Below are 23,922 nucleotides of genomic sequence, written 5' to 3'. Positions count from 1 at the left end.
CTATGATATCTTACGATCAAAATGTTGTCTTTATTGGGCCTGCATATAAAGTTTGATGATGACATTGTTTCTTGGTCAGTGCTTTGTTGATAGACAACTTAACAATTGAGTTGAGATGGTTGTCATAGTTTTGATTTCTTCTGAAGCTTAAATTGAAGTAGTTGTGTAAATAAAATTGATTGACCTGTATCGTTTAGTATCTATAACATAATTTATTGACGGTCTCTTTCTTTGAGTAAATTAATCTGCAACTTACACTCTGTTTTGTCCATTAAATCCTTTCGTGTCTGCTGCAGGTTTATGAAGTGCATACGATGCCACATAGTCAGAACTAGTTATATTGGGTGAGACTCATCCTTCACATTGTCAATTTTGAGGTGAAAACTGTTGAGACAATTTTGATTTTTGAGCTGTCTGTTTTGAGATTTTGGTTGCAAATACATCACATAGCATATTGGAGTTTAATATTTTTTGGTTGCTATCCACACCAGTTAAGAGAAAAAAATATCACCGTCTTCTGTCAGCATTGAGTTTTTGAAATAGATAGTGTCCAATTTTTTGAGGCAAAGGACAAAACAGATAGTACTGGTTATTAGCATGACACTGTAAATACAGCTGAAGTTGAGCGCATGGAAATTTCTTCACCACCAGTGAGCAGTCAGACTGGAAAATTTACCTGCTACGAACAGAGTGAATCAGGAGAGATGCATGGAAGTGTATTTAGCGAACCTTCAGAAAGAAGACATCAGCTTGGCTCTGAAAGTGTACAAAATGAACAAGGAGAAACCAGCTTTTCAGAAAATATGACCAAGAGTCCTGTTACTGAACAACTGGGACCACCTCCTGCAGAAGTGAGCAATAGTGGTCAGGCTGGAAAAAGCTCATGTCCTCAAAAAATTACATTGGAAAATATACATGAATCTGATTCTGGAAGTATACATGATGAACCATCAGATCAAAAAAATCAGCTTGTCTCTAAACTTATATATAATAAACCACCAGAAACCAGCTCTGCATTATCCAGTTGTGCTGATTTAAAAAAGCTGCAATCATCTTCTGGAAATGCAACCAACAGTTCTCCTACTGGACCATTGCAACCGCGTCCTCAAGATGTAATTGAGAGTATTGAGACAGGAAAAAGTTTATGCCCTCAAGGAATTACCTTGGAACAACATGAATCTGGTTCTGGAGGTCTACGTGGTGAACCATCAGAAGAAAAAGATAGGCCAGGCTCTGAACTTGTGCAAACTGGGCCAGTAGAAACCAGCCCTACAGTTCCCGGCTATACTGCTAAGGAACAATTGCTGTCAACTTTTGGAAATGTGACCAAGTCTTGTACTGAATATGGCGGACTGCCTTCTGAAGATGTGAGCAAGAGTAGTCAGACTGGAAAAATTTCATCCTCTCAACAAACAATATCAGAACAGACACATGAATTAGGTTCTGCAAATGATTGCTGCGAACAAAAATGTCAGCTTGGCTCTGAACTTGTACAAAATGAACCTGAAGGAACCATCACTGTAGTGTCTAGCTTGTTTGGAAATTCTGTTACCGAGCGTGTGAAACTGCTTCCTGAAGATGTGAGTAGTAGTCAGATAGGAAAAAGTCCATGCCCTCAACAAACTATATCAGAACAGACTCAAGAATTTAGTTCTGGAATTAGTGAACAAAAACATCCTCTTGACTCTGAACTTGCTCAAAATGTATCAGTTGAAGCCAGCTTTATGGTACCCAGTTGTATTGTTAAGAAGAGTTCTCCAATTGAAAATATTGGCCCACCTCCTGAAGGCACCAGCAAGAATCTTAGTACTGAAGAACCTGGATCACCTCCAGAAGATATGGCCAACAATTCTACGCTTGAACAGTCGGAAATGCCACCTAAAAACGCAATCAATAATAAGAGGCGTTTGGGATGCAAGGATAAAAGAGCTCCAAAATCATTAAATAAAAAATATATGTTGAGGTCTTTGGTAGCAAGTGATAGAATTCTTCGTTCACGGACACAAGGGAAGTCTCAAGCCACTGAATCGAGTAATAATTTATTAAATGTTAGCACTGTGGAAGAGAAACAAAGAAAGAGGAAGAAGATAATCGAGGAGAGGAAGGTAGCTGATGAGTTTTCAAGAATCAGGAGGCATCTGAGATATTTACTGAACCGAATGAACTATGAGCGAAGCCTCATTGATGCATATTCTAGTGAAGGCTGGAAAGGAAGCAGGTATGTACATTGTATTATATAATTTGCTTCTTACATAGTGATAATGATTTGTGTACGTATTTTAGTCTTTTTTAAGTTGTTTCTGAGAAAACTTTGATACATAATTTTATTTTTGTATAAGTAGTTTCTATGGGAGCTTTGATATGATCACTTGTATTTTAATTCTTCTTCCGATTTAGTAATGCCTTGTATGGTTGCCAAGTGATGAAAGGAAAACATAATTGAATTGTTAGGAATGCTCAGAACTCAATGGTAGTGCTTAGTCCCATTCTTACTCGGACCTTAATGTCACTCTCATCATGACTCTTATTAGGTCAGCATATCTTTCCTTTTTGTGATCTTCTCTCGGTGGTTATTCTATATTCTCATATTCATTTTCTTCTGGTAGAATCTAAGCTATACCTAATAAGTTGTAGTGAAGCTGCAAGTTTAGAAGTATAACAAGATCACTGGATGGCTGGAACATTTCTTTTACGTTTTAAGAAAACAGTTTTTAATAATTGTTTTCAGTGAACAAAAAGAAAACTTAATAAGGTTGATTTTTGTTTTTCTTGGGTTTTGTTGTTCCTAAACTGAAAGCGAAAAGCACTTTCAGAAAACATCATTTGATGTTCTCTAAAAACACAGTTTTTTCAAGAATAATTATCTGAAAACATGTTTTGAGAACACCTTTAGTAGCTTCTTGTGAATTGTAAAAACAGAAAATTCTTTTTTTTTTAAAAAAAAAAAAAAAAACAGGCCCCTAATATCCTAACCATCTATGCAGCTGAAGAACGTTGCTTAATTTTGATGACTCTTTGAGGCTGGCACTTCTTGTGAGGACAGTAACCCTGTGACACATGATGCCGGTCATCAACGCCCGACTTAACAAAAGACTATTCTTTAACTGTATTGTAAACCTTGCTTGTTGTTTGTCCCCCTTATCCCCATTGTGCCAAAATCAGGATGTAGGATTAAATAAGGATAAATTGTGCTTATGAAACTCTGTTTTCAGTCTTTTAGGGATAAAGTGGGTCATGTCTCAATGAGTGGTGGATCTGTTGACTTGTTTGGTAGATATCTTAGTATAGCAGTGTGGAAGTTGTTTCCCTATTGCTTAATGTGGTGTCTTTGGAGAGAACACAATGATCACAATTTTGAAGATCTTGGGAGGACGGTAGTAGAATTAAATGTATTTTTCTTCAAAACCCTTTACCATAGGATGATTGCTTATAATTGTTTTCATATTTCTAGTGTTCATGATTTTCTTGATATTTTAACTTTTTCTTTATAGTTGTCTCTCTTGTATACTTTCCGTGTACTTGAGTTGTATCCGTTTGCGTTTTAATGAAATTTGATTGCTTAAAAAAAAAAAACTTACGCCTTTCTTCATATAAACTATCACTTGTGTGTCATTTACAAACATAGACTTTAACCTAGTGCACTTCAGATTCTATTTTGAAGTTTCAGTGTCAGTTTGTCTCCTTTGTCCAAATCAACAGTTAAGTTGGATGGAAAAACATGCACAATGATAGAGTTGCCCTTGACAAGCATGTTTATTTTATATTTCTTTAGCTATAAAGATATTTTATCTTTTATTTTGAAAATCATTATAAGGGGTATTCGAGAATGGTTGATTGTTTTTTTTTTTTTTTAAAAAAAAAAAAAAATTTATTAACATTTGAGACTCTTTTTCACCTAAAGTGGTAATCATTTTACATATTTTCCTGTCCAACTTAACGGTAGATTTAGATGGGGGGTGGGGGTGAGATAAACTGACAACAAAGGTTCAAAATAGGGCTCGAGTTGCACGAAGCTAAAGTTTGAGGTGGGGTGGCCCCGGGGGGTTGGGTAAGTGACATAGGTGGTAGATTTTTTTTTAATAAGTAATTGAAATTTTATTTAAAAGTGAAAAGGCGCAACTCTAGTACACAAAGTTTTCAAGAGAGACCCAACTAAAAAGGAAAAAAAAAAATCAAGAAAATCAAGCACATTAGGAAAGTCTAAAGCAGTTATCCAAAGGTAAAAAATATTGAATAAGAAAGACTTTAGTTCCACCACCATCCTTTTGTGGTCTGCAAAACTTCTATCATTCAATTTCTTCCAAAGACACCATAAAAGACAAGACGACACCTTCTTCCACGTTGTTGCACTATGCGGACTACCATATAACCCTCTCCAACAAGCGAAAAGGTCTACCACTTACCTAGGCATAACCCAAAACAACTGAAAATAACACTCCATAGGCACTAGTGACCTCACAGTGGAAAATAAGATGATTCACAAACTCCTTGCTCCTCTTAGGCATACTTCACCAATTGACCACCAAGACATGATGCTTCCTAAGATTATCCTAAGTGAGGATCTTTCCTAGGGCAGCTGATCAAGCAAAGAACGTCGCTCTTAAAGGAACCTTACTCCGCCAAATACACTTTCAAGGGAAAGGAAAACCATCATGAGGGACAAGGATGTTGCAGAACGATCTAACGTCGAACACGCCTCTCTTGAAGAGGGCCCAACAAATCTTGTCTCTATCTCTCCGAACCAATCTAAAGGAGTACAATAAATTAAAAAACAATGCAAAGACATCCACCTCCCAATCATAAGTCTCTTTGGTAAAGCTTACATTCCATTGATGGGAGCCACTAGAAATCTCCAAATAATCTGCCATAGAAGCATCCTTATTGCGAGCAATACTGAACAAATCTAGAAAAGCTTCCTTGCGGACCTGATCCTCACACCACATGTCATGCCAAAATCTAATCTTGGAGCCATCTCCTAATATGACTAGAGAACTCCCTTAAACCCTTCTTGATATTTTTCCACATAAAAATAAGGCACGCATATAGCAGAGGTGGTATGGATTAGCCCAGTAGAAAATCAAAGTATCATTTGCAAACATGAGGTGTGAAATGTAAATCACACCAAAGTTCCTAGATCCCACAGAAAAGCCTGAAAGAAGGCCCCCCCATCAACAGTGGTAGAAAGCATTTTATACAATGTACTATCTAAGAACGCAATTTCTCCCCAAAACCAAACCGTACCACAATAAATTCAATAACAACCCCAATTGACATGATCGTAGCCCTTCTCAATGTCCAATTTGCAAATCATCCCTGAATCACTGGATATGATTTTGCTATCTAGACATTCATTTGCTATAAGCATGGAATCAAGGATTTGCCTACATCCAACAGTGTTTTGGGGCTTCGAAATAATCCTCTTCACAACCCTCCCCAGCCTATTGATTAGGACGTTGGCAATAATCTTGTACACTCTACTCATAAGACCAATAGGTTGAAAGTCTCAACATCAATAAACCTTGATTTTTTTGGAATGAGAGCAATGGAAGTGGCATTAAGACTTTTTTCAAACTTGCTTATGGCATGAAAAATCGTAGCACACCCCCATAACAACTACTTTGATCACATCCCAACAAACCTGGAAGAATGCCATAGTAAAGCCATCAAGGTCTAGTGCCTTATCACTATTTATACCTTTCACTACCTCAAAGATCTCACCTTCCTCAAACGGTCTATCTACCAAAGAAGCCCCCTCCTCATCAATGGAGGTTTTAGCCATCCAACATGAGCTACTAATTGAACTCTTCAGTAAACAAGCCATTGTTGAATGCTCCTTTAGAAACGTTGAAGATGGTTTCTCTTGGCCTTTTGCAGGCGTTTATGCGAGAGCTGGACATGCCATTATGTACTCTCCAACTCTTCCTTTTCCCATTACAACTAGCACTGTCAATATGAAAGGTATCCAATAGACACGTATAAGACTAAACTAAGATCCAGAAAAAGACACATGCCTCCTAGAATACTAGAAAACACCATGATTGGGTTCAATAATGAAAATATACCCAAAATACTAAATAGAGGTATTTGCAGTCGACTTCTAGAAAATTACAATTCCGCCACTGAAAATAAATGCACCTATAAGCTCAAAACAAAAACTTGTTTTAACCCTATACTCCTATGGACCTGGTGACTCATTTGGATCCATGGAAAAATTGAGAGTTATATAATGGTTAAATGTTTGTTACATGGCTGCATCATATTGTGTGTTCTATGGTGTGTGTATATATATATATATAGGGTGTTAGTCAAATTGGCTCAAGTTCAATGAACTAAGATTAAGTCTTTACTTGGTTGGTTTGTTTATGTGAAAGAGGGAATTTTTGGTATCTGCTCATCTAGTCTTGGCATGTGCTTGTGGTCAAATGAGTCTGACATTGTCTTAGTCTTATCTTCAATTGTCTCTTATTTGGGTGGATGGTTTATGCCTGGATATTGCTTCTGATTATTTCTGTAAATTTGCAGCCTTGAGAAATTGAAGCCAGAGAAGGAGCTTCAACGGGCCACATCTGAAATATTTCGACGCAAACTGAAAATAAGAGACCTATTTCAGCGTCTTGATTCTCTATGTGCTGAAGGAAGGCTCCCAAACACTTTATTTGATTCTGAAGGAGAAATTTGCAGTGAGGATGTAGGAGAATCCTTCAATTAGATGTCGTGTTCAGTCCTTGTTAAAGTCTTTCACTCCCTATAAAATACTTAGTTCATGCTATTTTGCTTTTGATAATAAGTAACGAGCATTCTCTCACTGTAAATACTAAGATGTGATATCTTTTTATGGCAGATATTCTGTGCAAAATGTGGGTCAGAAGAACTGTCTGTGGATAATGATATTATACTCTGCGATGGTGCTTGTGACCGTGGGTTCCACCAGTACTGTTTAGAACCACCACTTCTTAGTCAAGACAGTAATGTCCTATAACCTATTTGATAGCATAAATCAATTTTTGCTTCTTAAGTTATTTGTCAATTATGCTTTCCTGGTTCTTTTCTTAACCCTTTTTTTGGGTTTATAGTTCCCCCTGATGATGAGGGTTGGCTATGCCCTGGATGTGATTGCAAAGTCGACTGCATTGACCTACTTAATGACTCTCAAGGAACAAATCTTTCTATCAGTGACAGTTGGGAGGTCAATGATAAATCCTCAAGTCTTATTGGTTGAGTAGAAATATTTTCAACTTTTCCCTTCCTTATAATGCTCCTATTTCATGCGCAGAAGGTTTTTCCTGAGGCTGCTGCCGCTGCTGGACATAATCCAGATCACAACTTTGGACTTCCTTCAGATGATTCTGATGATAATGATTATAATCCCGATGAACCAGCTGATGAGAAGGTTCAGGGAGATGAATCAAGTTCTGATGAATCGAGTTCTGGTGAATCAAGTTCTGATGAATCTGAATATGCTTCTGCAACTGAGGAATTGGAGGCACCACCAAATGATGAGCAGTATTTAGGGCTTCCTTCTGATGACTCTGAGGATGATGACTATGATCCTGGTGCTCTAGATCTCGTTGACAAGGTTAAGGAGGAAAGTTCTAGTTCTGATTTTACATCTGACTCTGAGGATCTTGCCGCAGCACTTGATGATAACAGGTCCTTCGGAGATGATGAAGGCCCTCCATCTACATCCAATGATGGTATTAAGCCTCTCAGAAGTTCTGGTGGAAAAAGATCCAAACTTGGTGGAAATAAGCATTCTTTAAATGATGAGCTTTTGTCCATATTAGAGTCAGATGCTGGCCAAGATGGTTCTGCACCTGTTTCTAGAAGGAGACACATAGAAAGGCTGGACTACAAAGAGCTGCATGATGTGAGTGCCCTTCTAGTATTATTGTCAAACCATGGTTCTATAATCGTGCAATACATAATATACTTACTATTTCCAGTGTGATCAATTAATTCTAGTTTCCGTTTGTTTCTGTTCTGATTCTTGTCTTTGAAAACATGCCCTAGTTTCTTGATAGTACCTCACTATGATCAATCAAAGTAAATCTCGTCTATCTTGTCACCATATTCACTTTGTTAATATATATATATATATATAAGGGTACACGAATGGGACCTATTTGTGTATGAGAGAGAGCATGTAAAGTGTGTTGATCACTATATTGCATTGCATCCACTCACAGCTCCACTATTTTGTCCATGTATTGGCGAGAAATAAATCTCAATGGAAATTTTTACTTTTTGAGTGCAACAATGATTCTAATTGTATGACTGGGTTTATCATTACTCTGTTACTCTGTTCACTACTAATCATGTGCATTTCATTGTTTGTTTTCCTTGCCCTGATTTATATAGGAGGCATATGGAAATGTTCCTACTGATTCAAGTGATGACGAAGATTATGATGGTACTGCTGCACCAAGGAAAAGCAAGAAAAGAGAATTTGCTCCAGTGTCACCAAATGGAAAGAATAAAGAGACAGATCATACTCCTAAGAGGCGAACTCGTCGGAAGGCAAGCATTGAAGATACAAATAATTCACCAACTAAATCACTAGATGGCTCTTTTAAATCTGGTTCTAGTGGTAAAAGATCTAGATCATCAGCATATAGAAGACTTGGGGAAGCTGTAACTCAGGTAATTGCAAGTTATTGCCTCTTGCTTCTGATTAAGTTAATATATCTTTGATTGGCCCAAGTGGTGAAGGCCTTGATCTTAGAGGATTGCTCCCTTCAAGGTCTAAGGTTCAACACCTCTTGAGTGCAAATAATTCCTTGGGACCACACTCTCTGGTGAAAAGTTAGTGATTTATCCAGTTCCATGTAGGGAAACTCCGAAGGGTGTGGTGCTCGGGACCAAGGTTTACTCTGCAAGGGTAGGTCTGAAGAGCCCTGCCTTGTAGAGGTTTCACGATATCAAAAAAAAAAAACATTTTAACGGTATTTATTCTTTTATAAAATGAACTTAAAAATTACTATAGGAGAATAGCTGGCATGAGAGTAGCGGGAAGTAGAATAAGATCCAAAATCAAGTTGATCAATGCAGACATCAACATTTATTTTGTTGCCATTTTTAAAAACAAGTTAGTTATTAGAAATTTAATATATGATTTGATCCCATGTTGCCAGTCAAGTTTTTTGGTGAGTTAATAATATTTATGAAGGTCTTACTTTAACCTAATTATTTCCCTCTAGTCTTCCTAGAATGGAGCAAAAATGCTGCTCTCTATCTGTCTTTGTCTCTCTCTCACATGTACTTGCATACGCACACAAAAGAAAGGGCTTATCTTAAACTTTCAGTCATTTTATTTTGCAGACACTCTACAAATCCTTCAAGGAGAATCAGTATCCTGAGCGAGCAACTAAAGAGAGCTTGGCACAAGAGCTAGGACTCACTTTCCGGCAGGTCTTATCTTCTTCATTGCTCTTAGGACGAAAAAATAATTCCATAATTTATTTCTCAAAAATTTAGTGGACATTGTTCCTTGTGTTGATGCTCAACATCATTTTTTTTATTTTTTTATTGTGCAGATAAGCAAATGGTTTGAGAATGCTCGACATTCATCACGCGTGGGAGCTACTACAGCTGATAGTGCTTCAAAGAAGGCGACTCCTTCGCCTCAAACGAATGAAAAACTGCTTGCACCGGGACCAGATACAGTTATCAGAGACGCCATTTGCAATGGAGCGCAACATATTTCACCCAAGTCAGGTACCACTGCAGAAAGCAGTCGAGAAAATTCTACAGCCCCAAATTCTAGAAAGAGAAAGGGTAGATCAAATATTCAGGGAACAAATCCAGATGTGAGAATTGAGGAAGTGCCAAGAGCAAATGAAGTGCAATCAGGTGGTGGAGTGAAGAGAAGGAGAAGGAAATATTGACCATTCTAATCCTAGGAGTAATTTTGACCATTCACCTCTTGAAAGAGCGAGATCTTTTGAGATGAGCAACTGGCGTCATGAAAGGTTTACTTTCTTTCCCAGATTGTAATCTGATCACCTTGGCCATTGTTGTTATGTAATTTGATTGTATGTCTTTTGGTCTTCCTCACCCAGGCAATTCACTTTCCTCCTCACAAAATAAAGCTTTTCTGTAAATTGTGGTTCACCATCAACCTCCTTCTTTGGTACGGTCTCCTCATTCTGGAGCATGTCTCACTGATGCACTAGGGTATAATGCTTGTAATGATATCTTGTATTTTTTTTTTTTTTTTTTAAATAAACTTAACCCAAAAAAAAAATGAAAAAAAAATGTAGCTCACCATCACTCTTAAATTCCTACTCTAATGCCTGATATGTGCTGCATCAGTTCACAATCATCATGATATGAGATATCAAATCTCGGGGACTTTTAGAAAATGTTTCTTGGTGCGATGAAAAATAATAGTCAAATCAGAAACAATTTTTGTTTGACTAGAAAGCTTTTTTAATTTCCAAAAAATAGTTTTTTGTTTATTTTTTTATTTTTTATAAATAGTAAACTATTTTTTAAGTTTGAGCTTCTCTTTCACAAATTGGAGTTCGTTGGACCTTTGCCGGACCTTCATTGGACCTTTGCTGAAGACTGATGGTCGTTTTTTGCTGTCACTCATTTTCTGTAGGAGTCAAACGCTAAAAAGCATTTTCACAAAAATTATTTTTTCTAATAAAATAATTTTGTTGAAAATATACACTAATGGAAAACATTTTATGTTAAAACAAATGAAGTCATAGTACTCTACCTTGGATATGGTGGGGTTTATCATGGTGCTTTCCTTTGTGTGGCGTTTGGCTCACAAAATCTAACTAGAGGTGACAAAATGGATACCTGACACAACCTAATTACGACTCGTGGGTACCCATTATACGATTAGCCTATACATAGACACGACCCGTTTAGTTAAACGGGTAATCGGGTTTGACACGATTATGACACGAAAATAGTCGGGTAACCCGACACGACCCGTTTTACCCGTTTAAAATAACCGGGGTCAAATCGGGTAGGCCCGACCCGACCTAGTTAAAAATCTAAACTATAAATTTTATAAAAAAAAAAATTCAAAATTGTAATAATAATACATCAATACACTATCAATGCAAAAAATTGAGTTCTAAGATATTAAAGGCTTTAATAAAGGATAAGAACAAAAAAAAAAAATGGAAAGTGACCATAATTGTACTCCAAAAGAAATTACTAAACTCATGATTTCACCTAAACTTAAAACAAGCAAGCATATTGACTAAGTTCATTTATTAAAATAATTTTTAGTATAAAGAAATTTAATTTTGCTCAAATTACATTCCACTACAAAAGAATTATGTATATTTCAATACAAAATATGATATCTGTAATATGTTGAAATTAAATATCTCATAACAGAGATGAATTTTGCAAATCATTTAAAAAAAAAAAAAATTAAGGGCAAAAAGCAAGAAGAATGTTTTTAAATTAAAATCATTTAATTAAACATTTAAATATAAAAAAGGCTCTACCTAAATTTGTTGTCCTAGGCCTCAAAATTTATTAAGTCGGACCTACTCGATGGGTTGGTTTGGACGCTTGGTTACTAGTAAGCCACTTGGCCCTCATCGATACCTCATAAAGCATAAAGTCTAAGTAGGGACAAAACTAAAATTTCTATTTCAAAATTATCAAAATATGAATGAGATTGAGGGGTAAAATGTGTCAACATTTCCATCATAGCAAGAAAGAAAAAGATAATAAAAAAAAAAGCTAACAAAAGCAAAATAATAATAATAAAAAAAGAAACAAAACTCAAAACTACATCAACATTAAATTCATAATTTATTACAAAATATTTTTCCACTTGAAGTCTTGAAGGATACATGATTCATTCCATGTAATCAAAGATATGAATTATGAAACACTACAAATATGCTCATTTTTTGACTTTTTTTTTTTTTTTTAAAAAAAAAAAACTGGGTCTGGTGGGTACCCGTTAGACCTGAACAGTAACCGGGTCTAACGGGTACCTGCCAGACCCGAACAGTAACCGGGTTTAATAGGTACCTACCAGATCCGAACAATAACTGTGTCTGGCGGGTCGACCCGCCAGACACGAATTAACCGGGTCTTAAACGGGTAGACCCAATTAAGACCCGAACTCGATAAGGCCAAACCCAATACCTATTTTTTCATGTTGTGTTCGTGTCGGGTTCACGGGTCGTGTCAAAATTGCCAGCCCTAATCTAACATTCTTCTAACGTCTACATTTCTAGAAATGTGATGTATGAGAATATGATTTCTCAAGAATGAGATTATTTCCATATAAAGAATGATTAGGAATCTGATAGGATTCTCAAGAATATGAGACTCTCATGTTTAATTTAATCCTAGCATCCATGAGAATTATTCATTCTTTCCAAAATATTTTTCTCACTTCAAGTGCATAAGACTGTATGATACATAATAATTTAAAAATCAAACAAAAATGACGGAAGAAAATTTAATATATGAACCGTGTTTTTCTTTCATTTTTCTTCTATAACCAAGTAAAATGTATTTATTTTCGGTTTTTGTTCATCACTTTTATATATAGATTTTAAGTTCATTTTTGTTTTTTGTGTAATAAAATAGTTCCTCATTTTTTTTACAAATAGTCACAATCAAACCAAAAAAATTGCATTTAAAACAAAAAGCCATAACAAATTTGTCAATTAGTCTAACTTTTCTTGTATGATCATATAAATGCAACCAAACGAGAATTATTAAATTTGATTGTAAAATTAAAATATATAAAATGAGGATCCGGATCCCCTCATTTTAGAGGGAGAACATGAGACTCATATTCTCAATCTTGGCTGTTTAATCTCATCCAATGTTCTACAAAGTGCTACGTGTCCCACTATAAAATAATTAATAAAATATTATTTAAATTTAAATTTTTTTTTTTTTTTTTACATGCAATTATGCAATGCAAAGCAAAAGCAAACCGTGGTGCAATGAATTTTTATAATTAATTTAAAATCCAATGGTCAATATTTTATCATTAAAATATAGAGTGCTGCTGGTGTATTATATAACTTTTATTACAAATTTTTAATGAATTGCCATGTATTTTTCACGTTAATCATTAAATACTTAAATTTGATTGTAGTTTACATGATAATATCACGTAAACGATTACATCAATTTATAAGTTCATATAACATTTATCACGCTGATAACTAAATAATTAAATTTGATTTTATCTTACGTGAAAATGTGACGTTGACCGCGCCTAATTTGTAAGAGATTATAAGAAGTGTAGCCCCTAGTTTTTTACTAAAATAAAATAAAATATAGAAAATATGTTAAGAGCCAGTAAAATTGTAAAATGATAGCTAAAAAGAAAAATTTTCAACCATTTTCTAGGATTCCTCTGATATCCGGGAAACTGTAATCCAAGCGCGCGGTTAAAATGATTTTTGAAATGGTGAAAATGGCGGCATTAAGACTCATCTTCCCTCCCGCCTGGGCCGCCTCTCTCACTCAAAACAAGAGAGCAGGGCGTATCACGACTCATCTTCTTCTTGTTCTGAACCATAATAGAAGATATCTGAGGATATAGGAAACGCCGTAATTCCTTATGAGCGCGCACGAAAACCCAGTGCAGGACACGCGCTCGTCCAAGAGGCGGGCTCCGGCGGCGCACTCTCAACAATTCCCCACGGCAAAGAAGCGAGTCGTGCTGGGTGATCTCACCAACTCTCTGAATCTCGGGTCGTTCCGGGATTCGGATTTAGGTCCCAACAAACCCAAATGCACATTGAAATGGAAGGAGGAGGAGGAGGAGGAGGAGGAGGATCAGGAGCCCCGGGCGGCAGAGATTGCGGTGAGCTCCATGGTTCAGCCCCCGAACTGCAGTTACTCGAATTCTATATACAAGCATCTTAGGGCCCAGGAGGTACAGCTTTCCCATTTTTATTTGATTAATTTTTTTTTTTCACTTAGTGTTTGGGATTTTGTTTCTTGAAAATGAACATAGGATTCTAACATCATATCTTCTCTTCGCAATTGTATTCCATCAAATCCATGCTATGTTTGTGGAAACAAACTTTCAATTGTCCATTGGGATCAGAAATGTGGAGTGGGATCTTCCAGGTTCTGTTTGATTCAATGGTTAGAGTTTGTTTGTGCTTTCTTGAATGCTCACCTGGGTCTGCCTGGATTTTTCCTCTCGAAGGGAATCGAAATTGATAAGGAGTTGGTGAATGATGCTCGAACATGCACTTTTTAAGAGTACCTATTTATTTTATATTTGCATTTATGCATTGATTACAAGTCGAAATATGATCAAAGCCCTTATTAGTTATTTGTGTTGAACTTATACTGAATGTAGCTAATATGAGGCTCTATTTGTTTTCACCTAAAGTAGAAAACATTTTTTAGAAAACCACTATTTTTGGGTGTTTGATTGTCACCTTGAAATATTTCCCTGAAAACATTTCCCTCTTTTGGTTCGCATTAAAAATGTTTCCTAAAAACATTGTTCACTTGTGGGGGTTGCACCGGCGGGGTTGGTATCAGACTGTGGGAGAAGGGGTGGTGTTCGAGCTGGTTTTCTGATTTTTTTGCTAGTCACCAATTACAAGGACATATTCTTTTCAATTTTTGTTATATCTGTTGCAGCTATGAAGCAACTATTGGGTTGAACCGGTTTCAGTTTTGGGTAGGATTTTCAATTTTGCTTTCTCCATCACATAACAAAGAAATCTAGTCTTAAATTTTAATTCCTTTTATCTTCCGGCACTTGTCATTCGTAACATGCTTGTATGCTTCTGATGATGTTGGGGCAATCGTATCAAACTTGCCTAATGATGTTGGCTGGTAATTCAGATGGAGGTGAACAGAAGGCCATTGCCTGGTTATATGGAGTCGGTTCAAAACGATGTTGCTCCATATATGCGAGAAATTCTATTAGATTGGTTGGCAGAGGTTGCGGAGGAATACAAGATTGTCCCAGACACCCTTTATCTCACTGTATCATATCTTGACAGATTCCTCTCTTACCGTGCTGTCAGCAGGAAGAAGATACAGCTGCTTGGTGTTTCATGCATGCTTATTGCGTCGTAAAGACATGAACCTATTTTGTTCTATATTTTCTGCTAATAGTTTTCATGGGTTTTCATTCTTGAAATGTTCATTGCTTTATGCTTTGATGATACAGAAAGTACGAAGAGATCAGTCCTCCACACATTGAAGACTTTTGCTATGTGACAGATAATACATACACCATGGAAGAGGTTTCTATCTATTTCTTTCTTTGCTCTGCTTTGCCCTTTTTACATTTTTATTGCCTGTCTTTCCCTCTATTTTCTCCCTTCTCTGTTTCAGTTTTGTGGTTGTGGGTGGGGTAAAAAAAAAATCCTCTCAACAATCTCAATTTTTATTTTTATTTCCTACTTTTGCTTGTTTACCAAATTGAACACTTTCTTCATTTCCCTTAACAAGCTTTATAGCATATAGTTTTGGCGGTCATTTCACAGGTGGTGGACATGGAGAGAGATGTGCTTGAATTCTTGAACTTTGAGATGGGTACACCTACAACAAAGACTTTTCTCAGGCAAGAATGCTGCAAAATGTTATTAGTCTGCCTTCTTTTTGTTTTGGGTTACAATGTTGTTTGTTATGGCATCAATGTTAATTGCTTAAATTGTATTTGTTTTTGGTACCCCTTTTTTCTTCCACATATGTAATTAATATCTAAATGCTAATATGATAAACATCACATTTCTTATTGGATTTCAGAATCTTCACGAGAGTAGCTGAAGAGAATGGCAAAGTAGGCTGGCAACTTCACCAGTACTGGTATTTGTTCTTTTGTCATTTCTTTCTTCAATTTTAGTAACCAATTCTGTAATGTTTGTGCTTTTCAGTCATTAAATTTGCAACTTGAACTATTGGGCTGTTATCTTGCGGAGCTAAGTTTGTTAGATTATAGATGTGTGTCGTTCTTACCATCAGTGCTTGCTGCATCGGCTGTTTTTCTTTCAAGATTCACAATCGACCCTGAGATGCATCCTTGGGTAAGAAAGCGTAACTTTGCACTATAGAAAGTAAAATGACTAATCAAATAATGGAGTAGATCTTTCAAGAAATTCTTCCAGTTGATCAGATTATTCCCAATCCCAAGAAATTGCCAATTTTAGCATGCTAGGAAGAGAAGAATGCATAGATTACGTTTTATAATTGAGGATAAAATTTGTATTCTATAGCTTACTGAATATTGTTTGAAACTCTAGAATAATCTGGAGAGTGTTTTTTCTTTTATTGGAAATGAACCATGAATTCTTTTGCACATTATGCAGAGCTTAGCGCTTCAATGCTATTCTGGTTATAGACCATCTGACTTGAAGGAATGTGTCCTTGCCATTCATGACTTGCAATTAAATAGAAAGGGAAGCTCTTTGCATGCAGTAAGAGAGAAATACAGGAAGTCCAAGGTATTCTTGTTTTATTCTCTTTTCATGTGCATCTTCTACAGACTATTTGAATTCAGTAATCCCTTGAATGTAGCTTCCTTGGGGATTGGGGTTCCTGTAAATAGCTGAAGTGAACTGGTGAACTGGTTGGCCATGGGGTGTGTTTCTTTGGATTTATGCCAATTGTTAGAATATTAATTAAATGATTAAATTTATTGTTTCCTATTAGTTTAAGCTTATTGTTTTCTATTAGCTTAATCTTTTGAGACAACTGATAATTTAATATGGTATCAAAGATAGAGGTCATGAGTTTGAACTCTTACTTTACAATTCACCTAATTTCTGTTAAATATTTCACGTGTTGGGCATCACTTGTTGGAGAAGAGTTTGAATACACACATGAGAGGGAGTGTTAGAATATTAAGTGACACGTGAGAGGAATTGTTAAAATATTAAACCACACGGGAGGAGTGTTAAAATATTAATTAAATGATTAAATTCACAATTTCCAATTGGCTTGTGGTGATTTAGCACCAATATTATATATACTCTCCACATATTCATTTTAGAGTTTAGTACATGAGATTGTTGCTTTCTTACAAATATTAATCTGATCTTTTCTGATAACACTTTTTATCTTCTTTTTTTGCCTGCTTCTGATGACAGTATATGTGTATATCAAAATTGACTCCTCCCTCAGAAATTCCTGCATGTTATTTTGAGGCCATCAATGGATAGGCATCCATGGCATTGTGAATGAAGTCTACTTTGAAGTCTGAACTAGCCTTGTCATGAGTTTCTTCTAACAGATTACAATTTACTTCTCTCCTCCGATGCTGCCATTTTTGCTAAATTGGAGGCTGCAATAACTCACTTGCTGGTTGAGAGCCGATCGATTTGAAGTTGGCATGTGATGTGTTGAAGTGGCCGCAAACTTTGTGCTCTGCAGCTTGCATGTGTATAGCCATTATTGACTAATATGTGAGCTTCAATGGGCAGCTCCTTTGCTTGTTTATGAAGATAAGAGCTCATTCCATATCATCCACAAAATCAAAGGTTCCTTTTTGTGATTCATTTGTAATTTTTTATTATAACCAAGGATTGGGAAAATAATACTTCACCCGTCTCTTTCCATCCCATCACACATTCCTAAATTTTCAAACATTCTATGAGAATGGGACATACATAATTGCTTGTAGAATATATGATCCTTGGGTGACAAAGGTATTGTCCCGTCTGTCTGTTAATACTTTTTAGATGGTGTTTTTATTTTTTTGTTTGAAAAAGTGTTTTGATGTGATATAAAGATAAAAGTAGTTTTGAGAGTGTTTTGTGTTTTGAGTTGTTTGTTAATATTTTTGTTTTGAAAAGAGAAAAGAAAAGAAAAAGTATCATCAAACAAAGGTTAGTGTCCATTAAATAACATTCTATTATGTGTTAAAAATTTGTGAATGTTTTTTGGTAAAGCTTTTGAAAACTAAACACAAAAATTGATTATGTATCATATTTAATTTTATGCTTCACTTAATATTTGCACGCATACCTCACTTAAGACCACATCATACTAACATAGATTTTTTAAAATAGCTTCTTTTTTTTTTTTTTTGGTTGTATTTACTAATGATAGAATTTTAAATTTTATAATTTGTTGTCTACGTGACTATGTCATGTAGATAACTATGAAACATTTCTCATATACCTTAAAATTGTCCAAGAATTTGATTGTAAATTTCTAAACTTCATAGACCGAAGTGAAAACTTATGTAATTTTCAATAACGAACGTAATTCTTTTCCTAAAAATAAAAATGCACCTTTTTTTTTTTTTTTTTTTTTTTTTTCTTTCTCAATATTTTCATTGCTGTAATATCTTTCTATTAAAAAAAATTTGGGGAAACTTCAGTTTAGCTTCCTGAATTTTCACGCCATTTGACAAACTTTCCAAACTTTCAAATCTCTTAACATGGATCTCTGAACTTTTAATTGTTCTCAATGTGAATTCCTCTATCAATTTTAGTCGTTAAAAATACGAAAAAAGATTAAAATGTCTTTGATTTTCCTTTTTTAATAAAAAAAGTTTTGAAATTAAGGGTAAAGTTAAAATTTTATATAAAAGTTAGGGTATAAATGTCATATAACGTTTAAAATCTGACGGAAGGGTTTACATTGAAACTAATTGAAAGTTCAAGGGTCTAAAGTGATATATTTAAAAGTTTAAGGAATTTATCGAGTCGCGTCAAAGGTTGGAACTAAACTAAAATTTTCTCAAAATAATTTTCTTCCCATTTATTTCAAGCCCACGGTCAGCTCCAAGTCCAACGGCCCATTCCAGATTTGACCCGGTCTCTCCCACGCTCACCGTTCGCGTCATAGCTAGCACAGAACGAGAATCACAGAACAAAAGCCGTCCGACCGAACACGAAACCGGAGGAACCAGTGAAGAAATGGAAGTGGAAGCGGATGAGAAGGAGCTCAAAGCCGCCGGGGCCGAGCCCCTGCCCGACAGCCGGCAAGGCCTGCGCATCCATGGGTGGGAGATCGAGTCTCGCAAGCGCTCCATCCTCACCTCCTCCAACTTCCTCTTGTCAGTAAAAGTTTTGTCTAAAAAGTCACAAATTTCTATTTCGTAGATATTGCACATGAATTTAAGGGTTTTCCAATTTTGTATTTTAATTTGGTGTTACGATCTCTGTGTTGGTGCTTGCAGGTGGGAAGAGAAGCTTCAGACTTCTCACCTGCCAGAGATGGTTTTTGGGGAGAGTTGTTTGGTTCTTAAACATCTGAACAGTGGCATCAAAATCCACTTCAATGCCTTCGATGCTCTGACTGGATGGAAGCAGGAGGCGCTGCCGCCGGTTGAAGTCCCCGCCGCAGCGAAATGGAAATTCAGAAGGTATTGTGGACAAATTGGATATAACTACATCACGCATAGCTTTTAGGGTGATACTACCTTGTTATGCCTCGGCCCCTGATCCTATTAGAAAGGGAAAACCTACTAAGTGGAATTCACATGCACAAAGTTAGAGCAGCGAAAAATTTAGAATTTTTTGTCACATTGTAACATATGTCAGAGCACTAAGCTTCAATCTTACAATCACATTAAAGTTTACCTTAATATACCTATCTAGGGCATCAACTCAAATTTCTATCCTAGTGTCGTTTCCTAATCCTGCTAATTAGCACTAGCTAATTAACATGTTATAAAGTAATTAAATAATTACTTATCAAAAAAAAAAAAAAAATTAGCACTAGCTCCCATATCCTGTAAATAAAAGACCGAACTTATGCATGTTACCAACACCCAATTCGATCGAAGTAGAGGATGAAATTGTATTTCACTTCTATTGATATAACATATTCTCTCCCACAGGATAGAAATGTAAATGTTCTCTTACTCATAAAGATATGTCTGAATTTCCTCGAGTTGGCTCACCGTTGATTTGCAGTATAAGTATCGAAAGAGTGCTGGTTATGTGAAGTATAATTTGAGTGTGTGTGGCCGTTTTTTTTTTTTTTTTGTGGTGTGTGTGTGTGTGTGTCAATCAAATCGTTATTTGTCAATATAACAGCATGTGCAGAGAGATTGCTTTTGGGTCTTATATTCTTCTTGTGAATTTGCAGCAAACCCTCCCAGGAGGTGATATTGGACTATGACTATACATTCACAACACCATATTGTGGGAGTGAAACAATTGAGATAGATACAGAGGAGGTATGTGCTCCCTCCTTCTCTATAACTGTGTGCAACGTTTTCCAAAATTAAGATTTTGCATTATTATGCATTGTCTGGGCTCCTCTCGTAGATTCGAATTTGTGTATGTGTTGCATAATTTAATGAGTTCCCTTTCCCTTTCCCTTTCAGTGCATTCTTTTCTTATAGTCTTTCCCAATTTCAGAATGTAAGACTAACATTTTTCTGGAAACAGAAAGGGATAATTCTAGCTGGCTTCTGAATTTTGTAGGATTATCATTATGGCTTTGACCTTTTTTTTTTGATAAGTAATGTATATTCTTTCAAAGCACAGAGAGGCGCAACCCTAATACTCATGGACTATTCTTTTTATAATAATAATGATATATTGTGGTTGTTACTGTTTCATATGGTCAGCGTGGAAGAGGAGAAATCTCTCAGGAGGCATGTAGTCTCCATTGGGAGGACTGTGAGGAGCAAATTGATGTTGTTTCACTGGCATCAAAAGAGCCTATTCTCTTCTATGATGAGGTGCGCATCTTGATACCTAGATGCAGGTATGTTCTCTTCCCAGAATATGTTTCCATGCCATGACCAAAGTAATCCTGTAATGGAACAGGTAGTCTTGTATGAAGATGAGTTGGCTGATAATGGAGTGTCACTCTTAACTGTAAAAGTGGTAACTATTCAATCTTTTAATATGATGTCAAACTGCTACCTGCACAACATTGAGATGGTTAAGGACTAACCATGTTATTTTTATTTTGCTAGAGAGTCATGCCAAGTTGTTGGTTTCTTCTTCTGCGATTCTGGGTGAGTGAACTTTATTGGTTCATGATATCTCTGCATGAAATTATATAATGCAAAGGAGAATTTATTTGATTAATTTTTTCTAAGCACATGTGAATGCATTTTTCTAAGCATGTATAAATGTTTTTGCTCCACACCAGTATTTCTGATGTTCAAGCAGCAATACGCTTACAAAGGGCGTACTCTGTTCTAGTAAACTCTGAAAATACTTACAGGCTTCATTTTATTTTGCTTATTAATTAACTCATGAGCAAAGCAAGAATTGAACCCACAGCCTCATCCACCACCCCATACTAGGTGAAAAGTGCCATTAGGCCCAAAGGCCATTACTTACCTTCTCTTTTTGTTTAGTCACTGAATCCGTTCTTCTTGTAGCTTAGAGTTGATGGCGTGCTTATGAGACTAAGGGACACTCGTATGCATTGCATCTTTGGAGTTAATGCAAATCCTGTCATTCTTCGAGAAAGTTGCTGGAGAGAAGCTACATTTGAAGCTTTATCTGCTGTAAGTTTGCCTCTTTTGTGTGCGTACTTGCACTTGCATGCATGCATGCGTGCAAAATTATAATGTTCTCTGAACCTAGGATTATAATCTTGTTATTTTTAGTCTTTACTTTTTAGAAATGCTGTGCATATGTGCAATGTGTTAGTTTGATGTTGTTGTTTAATATATTTGCCAATCTTTCACAGATATTCTTATTTAATCTGCATATGGAGAGTCAACAAACTGCTTCTGTCACTTTCTGGGTGTTATGGGGGATAATTTGGTTGCTTTAGATAATATTAAATTTTGAAGCATAATAACCTTTTAAGGTTGAAAGACTCCTTGTCTCCTCTACCCCAAGAAAACACTGTGCCAGCACACACATATCTCCTATGTGTCTCTTTTGGAGTATGAACTGCATTTTCTTTTCAGCATTTTCTTGTATACTCCTTGTGTACGTGGGAGCGCCTTACTCTTTTAATGACATCTTGATTATTTATTAAAAAATAATTATTTCAGCTGATTTTGGAATGGTACTAATATGTTGGGTGTGGGTTCTATTGAACAAGTAGGAATGGTTGTGTATCTTTTAGGGATATAACTGCTATCCTCTAATTCTTTTGCCTAGCCAATCTTTCTGGATTCTTTAGCTTAAGATATTGAAAAAAAAAAAAAGAAAAAGAAAAAAGGGAGCTCAAGAGCATGCTGAGATTTTTTGGGGAAAGAACCTTTTTATTTTATAAGTAATTAAGATATCGTTAAGAGCATAAGGCGCCTTCAGGTACATAGAAAGTATGCTAGAGAAAACATGTAGCTAGAAGGAGAAAAAAGAATTAAGGAAATATTGATAACTAAGAATCAAAGGAGAAACAAGTGCAACTGTCCAAAAATATTAAGTATTGAAGAACAAAGACTTATGCTCTTCCAAAGTCCTCTCATGGCCCTCAAAATTTATATTATTTATTTCTCTCCTTTAACACCACAAAAGGCATGAAGGCACCATTTTCTACACAATAGCACTCTAAGTGGAGAAGAAGATGGTCCATGGGCTCCCCATTCCTTCTACGCATAGTACACCATCTACTGCAATGACATGTTGTTTTCTAAGATTATCCATGATAAGGATCTTTCCCAAGGCCCCCCCCTTCAAAGGAACCTTAGTCTGCTACACACTCTTCCAAGGGAAAAGAAAGCCATCATTACAATCCAAAGCACTGTAGAATGATCTAACATCGAATAACCCTCTTTTGGAGGGGGCCCACCAAAGCTTGTCTTCACCTTCCCGTCTCACTCTAATTGAATACAACACCCTGAATAACGAGACCAAGGCATCCACCTCCTAATAATGAACCGCTTTAGCGAAGCATACGTTCCATTAATTGGTGCCACCAGCAATCTCCAAGTGAGCCGGCAATACCATATAAAACTAGAAAGGCTTCTTTTAGGGTTATATCCTGGCACCACAAATCATGCCAAAATCTAACCTTGGAGCCATCTCCCATCTCAAATCTAGTATGACTTGAAAACCTTTTCCAAACCCTCTTAATATTCTTCCATAACCCCACCCCAAACGCCCTAAGAGGCTCATTAGAACACCACCCACCCCAAGAACTGCCAAATTTAGAGTCCACCACAATTCTCTACAAAGCCTCTCTCTCATGCACATAGCGCCGTAGCTATTTTTCTAAGAGTGCACGATTGAACATCAACAAGTTCCGAAGAAGAGAGTGCTATGGCGAGAAGAAGAGAATGCTAGGCAACCAGTACTGTAGTAGACGGCCAAATTTCCATAAACCGGAGTCTGGTATCACTAGAAATTCATGGATATTTATAAACTTTTGACTCTTTCTTACTCTAATGTTAGAAGCTTAAACTTTTAGTAATAAGCCAGGACACTGACATGATTGAAACTGCATTACATTTTCAAGTTTTTAGACAGTTTCTACTTGGTAAAGATTTAGTACCATCAGTCACTCATAGTAATCTGCATTCTCAATCTTTTTTCTTGTTTTATTTGTTCTCTTTGGGTTGGCACCTTTTTTAACTATTAAGAAACAGTGTAGTTTTACATCTGTATTGTCAGGATTTAAAAGTACTTTCTTTTCTGAATGCATTGATTGGTCAAATATGGTGCAGAAAGGATACCCTTCTGATTCTGCTGCCTATAGTGATCCGAGCATCATCAGCGAGAGACTTCCCATCGTCATGCATAAGACCCAAAAGCTTAAAGTTCCTGGTAATTTGTAAGGTGATAACTGTCTTCATACAAAAGGACTCAATTTTTTCTATGTTTCGGTTGTAGAGAATTTGAACATCCAAATTCACATGCGTATTCTTGTGGTTCATTCTCTCATGTTTGACCTTTAAGTTATCTTCATGCATGTACACAAATTTTAGCTTGTGACTTTCTACTTTGATGTTTTATACCATAACTTCAATGTCAAATTGGGCAGCAGAAAGCAAAAGCAATGCAATTTGAGTTGATTATGATTATCTATTGTTCAACTTACACATGACAAAGTTATTTGGTTCAT

General features: G+C 36.1%; 3 protein-coding genes across 4 annotated transcripts; all 3 read left to right on the top strand.

Annotated features, from left to right (window-relative positions):
* The first annotated feature begins 299 nt into the window (after nucleotides 1-299).
* On the top strand, nucleotides 300-10,243 carry LOC132177780 (homeobox protein HAT3.1). Of its 2 annotated transcripts, XR_009439795.1 has the most exons (9): nucleotides 300-2,218; nucleotides 6,523-6,688; nucleotides 6,842-6,965; nucleotides 7,074-7,186; nucleotides 7,274-7,867; nucleotides 8,359-8,640; nucleotides 9,319-9,408; nucleotides 9,534-9,968; nucleotides 10,059-10,243. XR_009439795.1 is itself a non-coding variant. In XM_059590232.1 (8 exons), exons 1-8 carry the CDS (start codon nucleotides 630-632, stop codon nucleotides 9,882-9,884), a joined length of 3,309 nt encoding a protein of 1,102 aa, XP_059446215.1. In that variant the 5' UTR covers nucleotides 300-629; the 3' UTR covers nucleotides 9,885-10,243. The 2 variants fall into 2 exon arrangements, 1 of the variants encoding a protein (XP_059446215.1); XM_059590232.1 differs by having other exon boundaries at nucleotides 9,534-10,243.
* Nucleotides 10,244-13,480: 3,237 nt separating this feature from the next.
* LOC132177369 (cyclin-A3-4-like) lies at nucleotides 13,481-17,581 on the top strand. Its single transcript, XM_059589653.1, has 8 exons — nucleotides 13,481-13,888; nucleotides 14,821-15,053; nucleotides 15,152-15,227; nucleotides 15,471-15,547; nucleotides 15,733-15,766; nucleotides 15,861-16,010; nucleotides 16,293-16,427; nucleotides 17,073-17,581. The coding sequence occupies exons 1-8, from the start codon at nucleotides 13,571-13,573 to the stop codon at nucleotides 17,142-17,144; spliced, it is 1,095 nt and encodes a 364-aa protein (XP_059445636.1). The 5' UTR covers nucleotides 13,481-13,570; the 3' UTR covers nucleotides 17,145-17,581.
* Nucleotides 17,582-18,732: 1,151 nt separating this feature from the next.
* LOC132177370 (TIP41-like protein) lies at nucleotides 18,733-23,881 on the top strand. Its single transcript, XM_059589654.1, has 8 exons — nucleotides 18,733-18,988; nucleotides 19,112-19,297; nucleotides 20,026-20,116; nucleotides 20,513-20,626; nucleotides 20,715-20,774; nucleotides 20,867-20,908; nucleotides 21,281-21,409; nucleotides 23,525-23,881. Exons 1-8 carry the CDS (start codon nucleotides 18,849-18,851, stop codon nucleotides 23,633-23,635), a joined length of 873 nt encoding a protein of 290 aa, XP_059445637.1. The 5' UTR covers nucleotides 18,733-18,848; the 3' UTR covers nucleotides 23,636-23,881.
* The last annotated feature ends 41 nt before the right edge of the window (nucleotides 23,882-23,922 follow it).

Source organism: Corylus avellana, chromosome ca4 (genome assembly GCF_901000735.1).
Source record: "Corylus avellana chromosome ca4, CavTom2PMs-1.0".
Taxonomy (NCBI): Eukaryota; Viridiplantae; Streptophyta; class Magnoliopsida; order Fagales; family Betulaceae; genus Corylus; species Corylus avellana.
Note: the sequence above shows the minus strand (reverse complement) of the source record. Positions and strands in the feature narration are given on the sequence as shown.

Excerpts from the sequence above, each read along its gene's own strand:
- LOC132177780 (XM_059590232.1), top strand. The coding sequence starts at position 630 with ATGGAAATTTCTTCACCACCAGTGAGCAGTCAGACTGGAAAATTTACC. Across the intron at positions 6,966-7,073 it reads ACCACTTCTTAGTCAAGACA|TTCCCCCTGATGATGAGGGT; the intron begins GTAATGTCCTAT and ends TTGGGTTTATAG. Across the intron at positions 9,409-9,533 it reads TAGGACTCACTTTCCGGCAG|ATAAGCAAATGGTTTGAGAA; the intron begins GTCTTATCTTCT and ends TTTATTGTGCAG.
- LOC132177369 (XM_059589653.1), top strand. The coding sequence starts at position 13,571 with ATGAGCGCGCACGAAAACCCAGTGCAGGACACGCGCTCGTCCAAGAGG. Across the intron at positions 13,889-14,820 it reads AGCATCTTAGGGCCCAGGAG|ATGGAGGTGAACAGAAGGCC; the intron begins GTACAGCTTTCC and ends CTGGTAATTCAG. Across the intron at positions 15,228-15,470 it reads ATACATACACCATGGAAGAG|GTGGTGGACATGGAGAGAGA; the intron begins GTTTCTATCTAT and ends GTCATTTCACAG.
- LOC132177370 (XM_059589654.1), top strand. The coding sequence starts at position 18,849 with ATGGAAGTGGAAGCGGATGAGAAGGAGCTCAAAGCCGCCGGGGCCGAG. Across the intron at positions 20,117-20,512 it reads TTGAGATAGATACAGAGGAG|CGTGGAAGAGGAGAAATCTC; the intron begins GTATGTGCTCCC and ends TCATATGGTCAG. Across the intron at positions 20,775-20,866 it reads CACTCTTAACTGTAAAAGTG|AGAGTCATGCCAAGTTGTTG; the intron begins GTAACTATTCAA and ends TTATTTTGCTAG.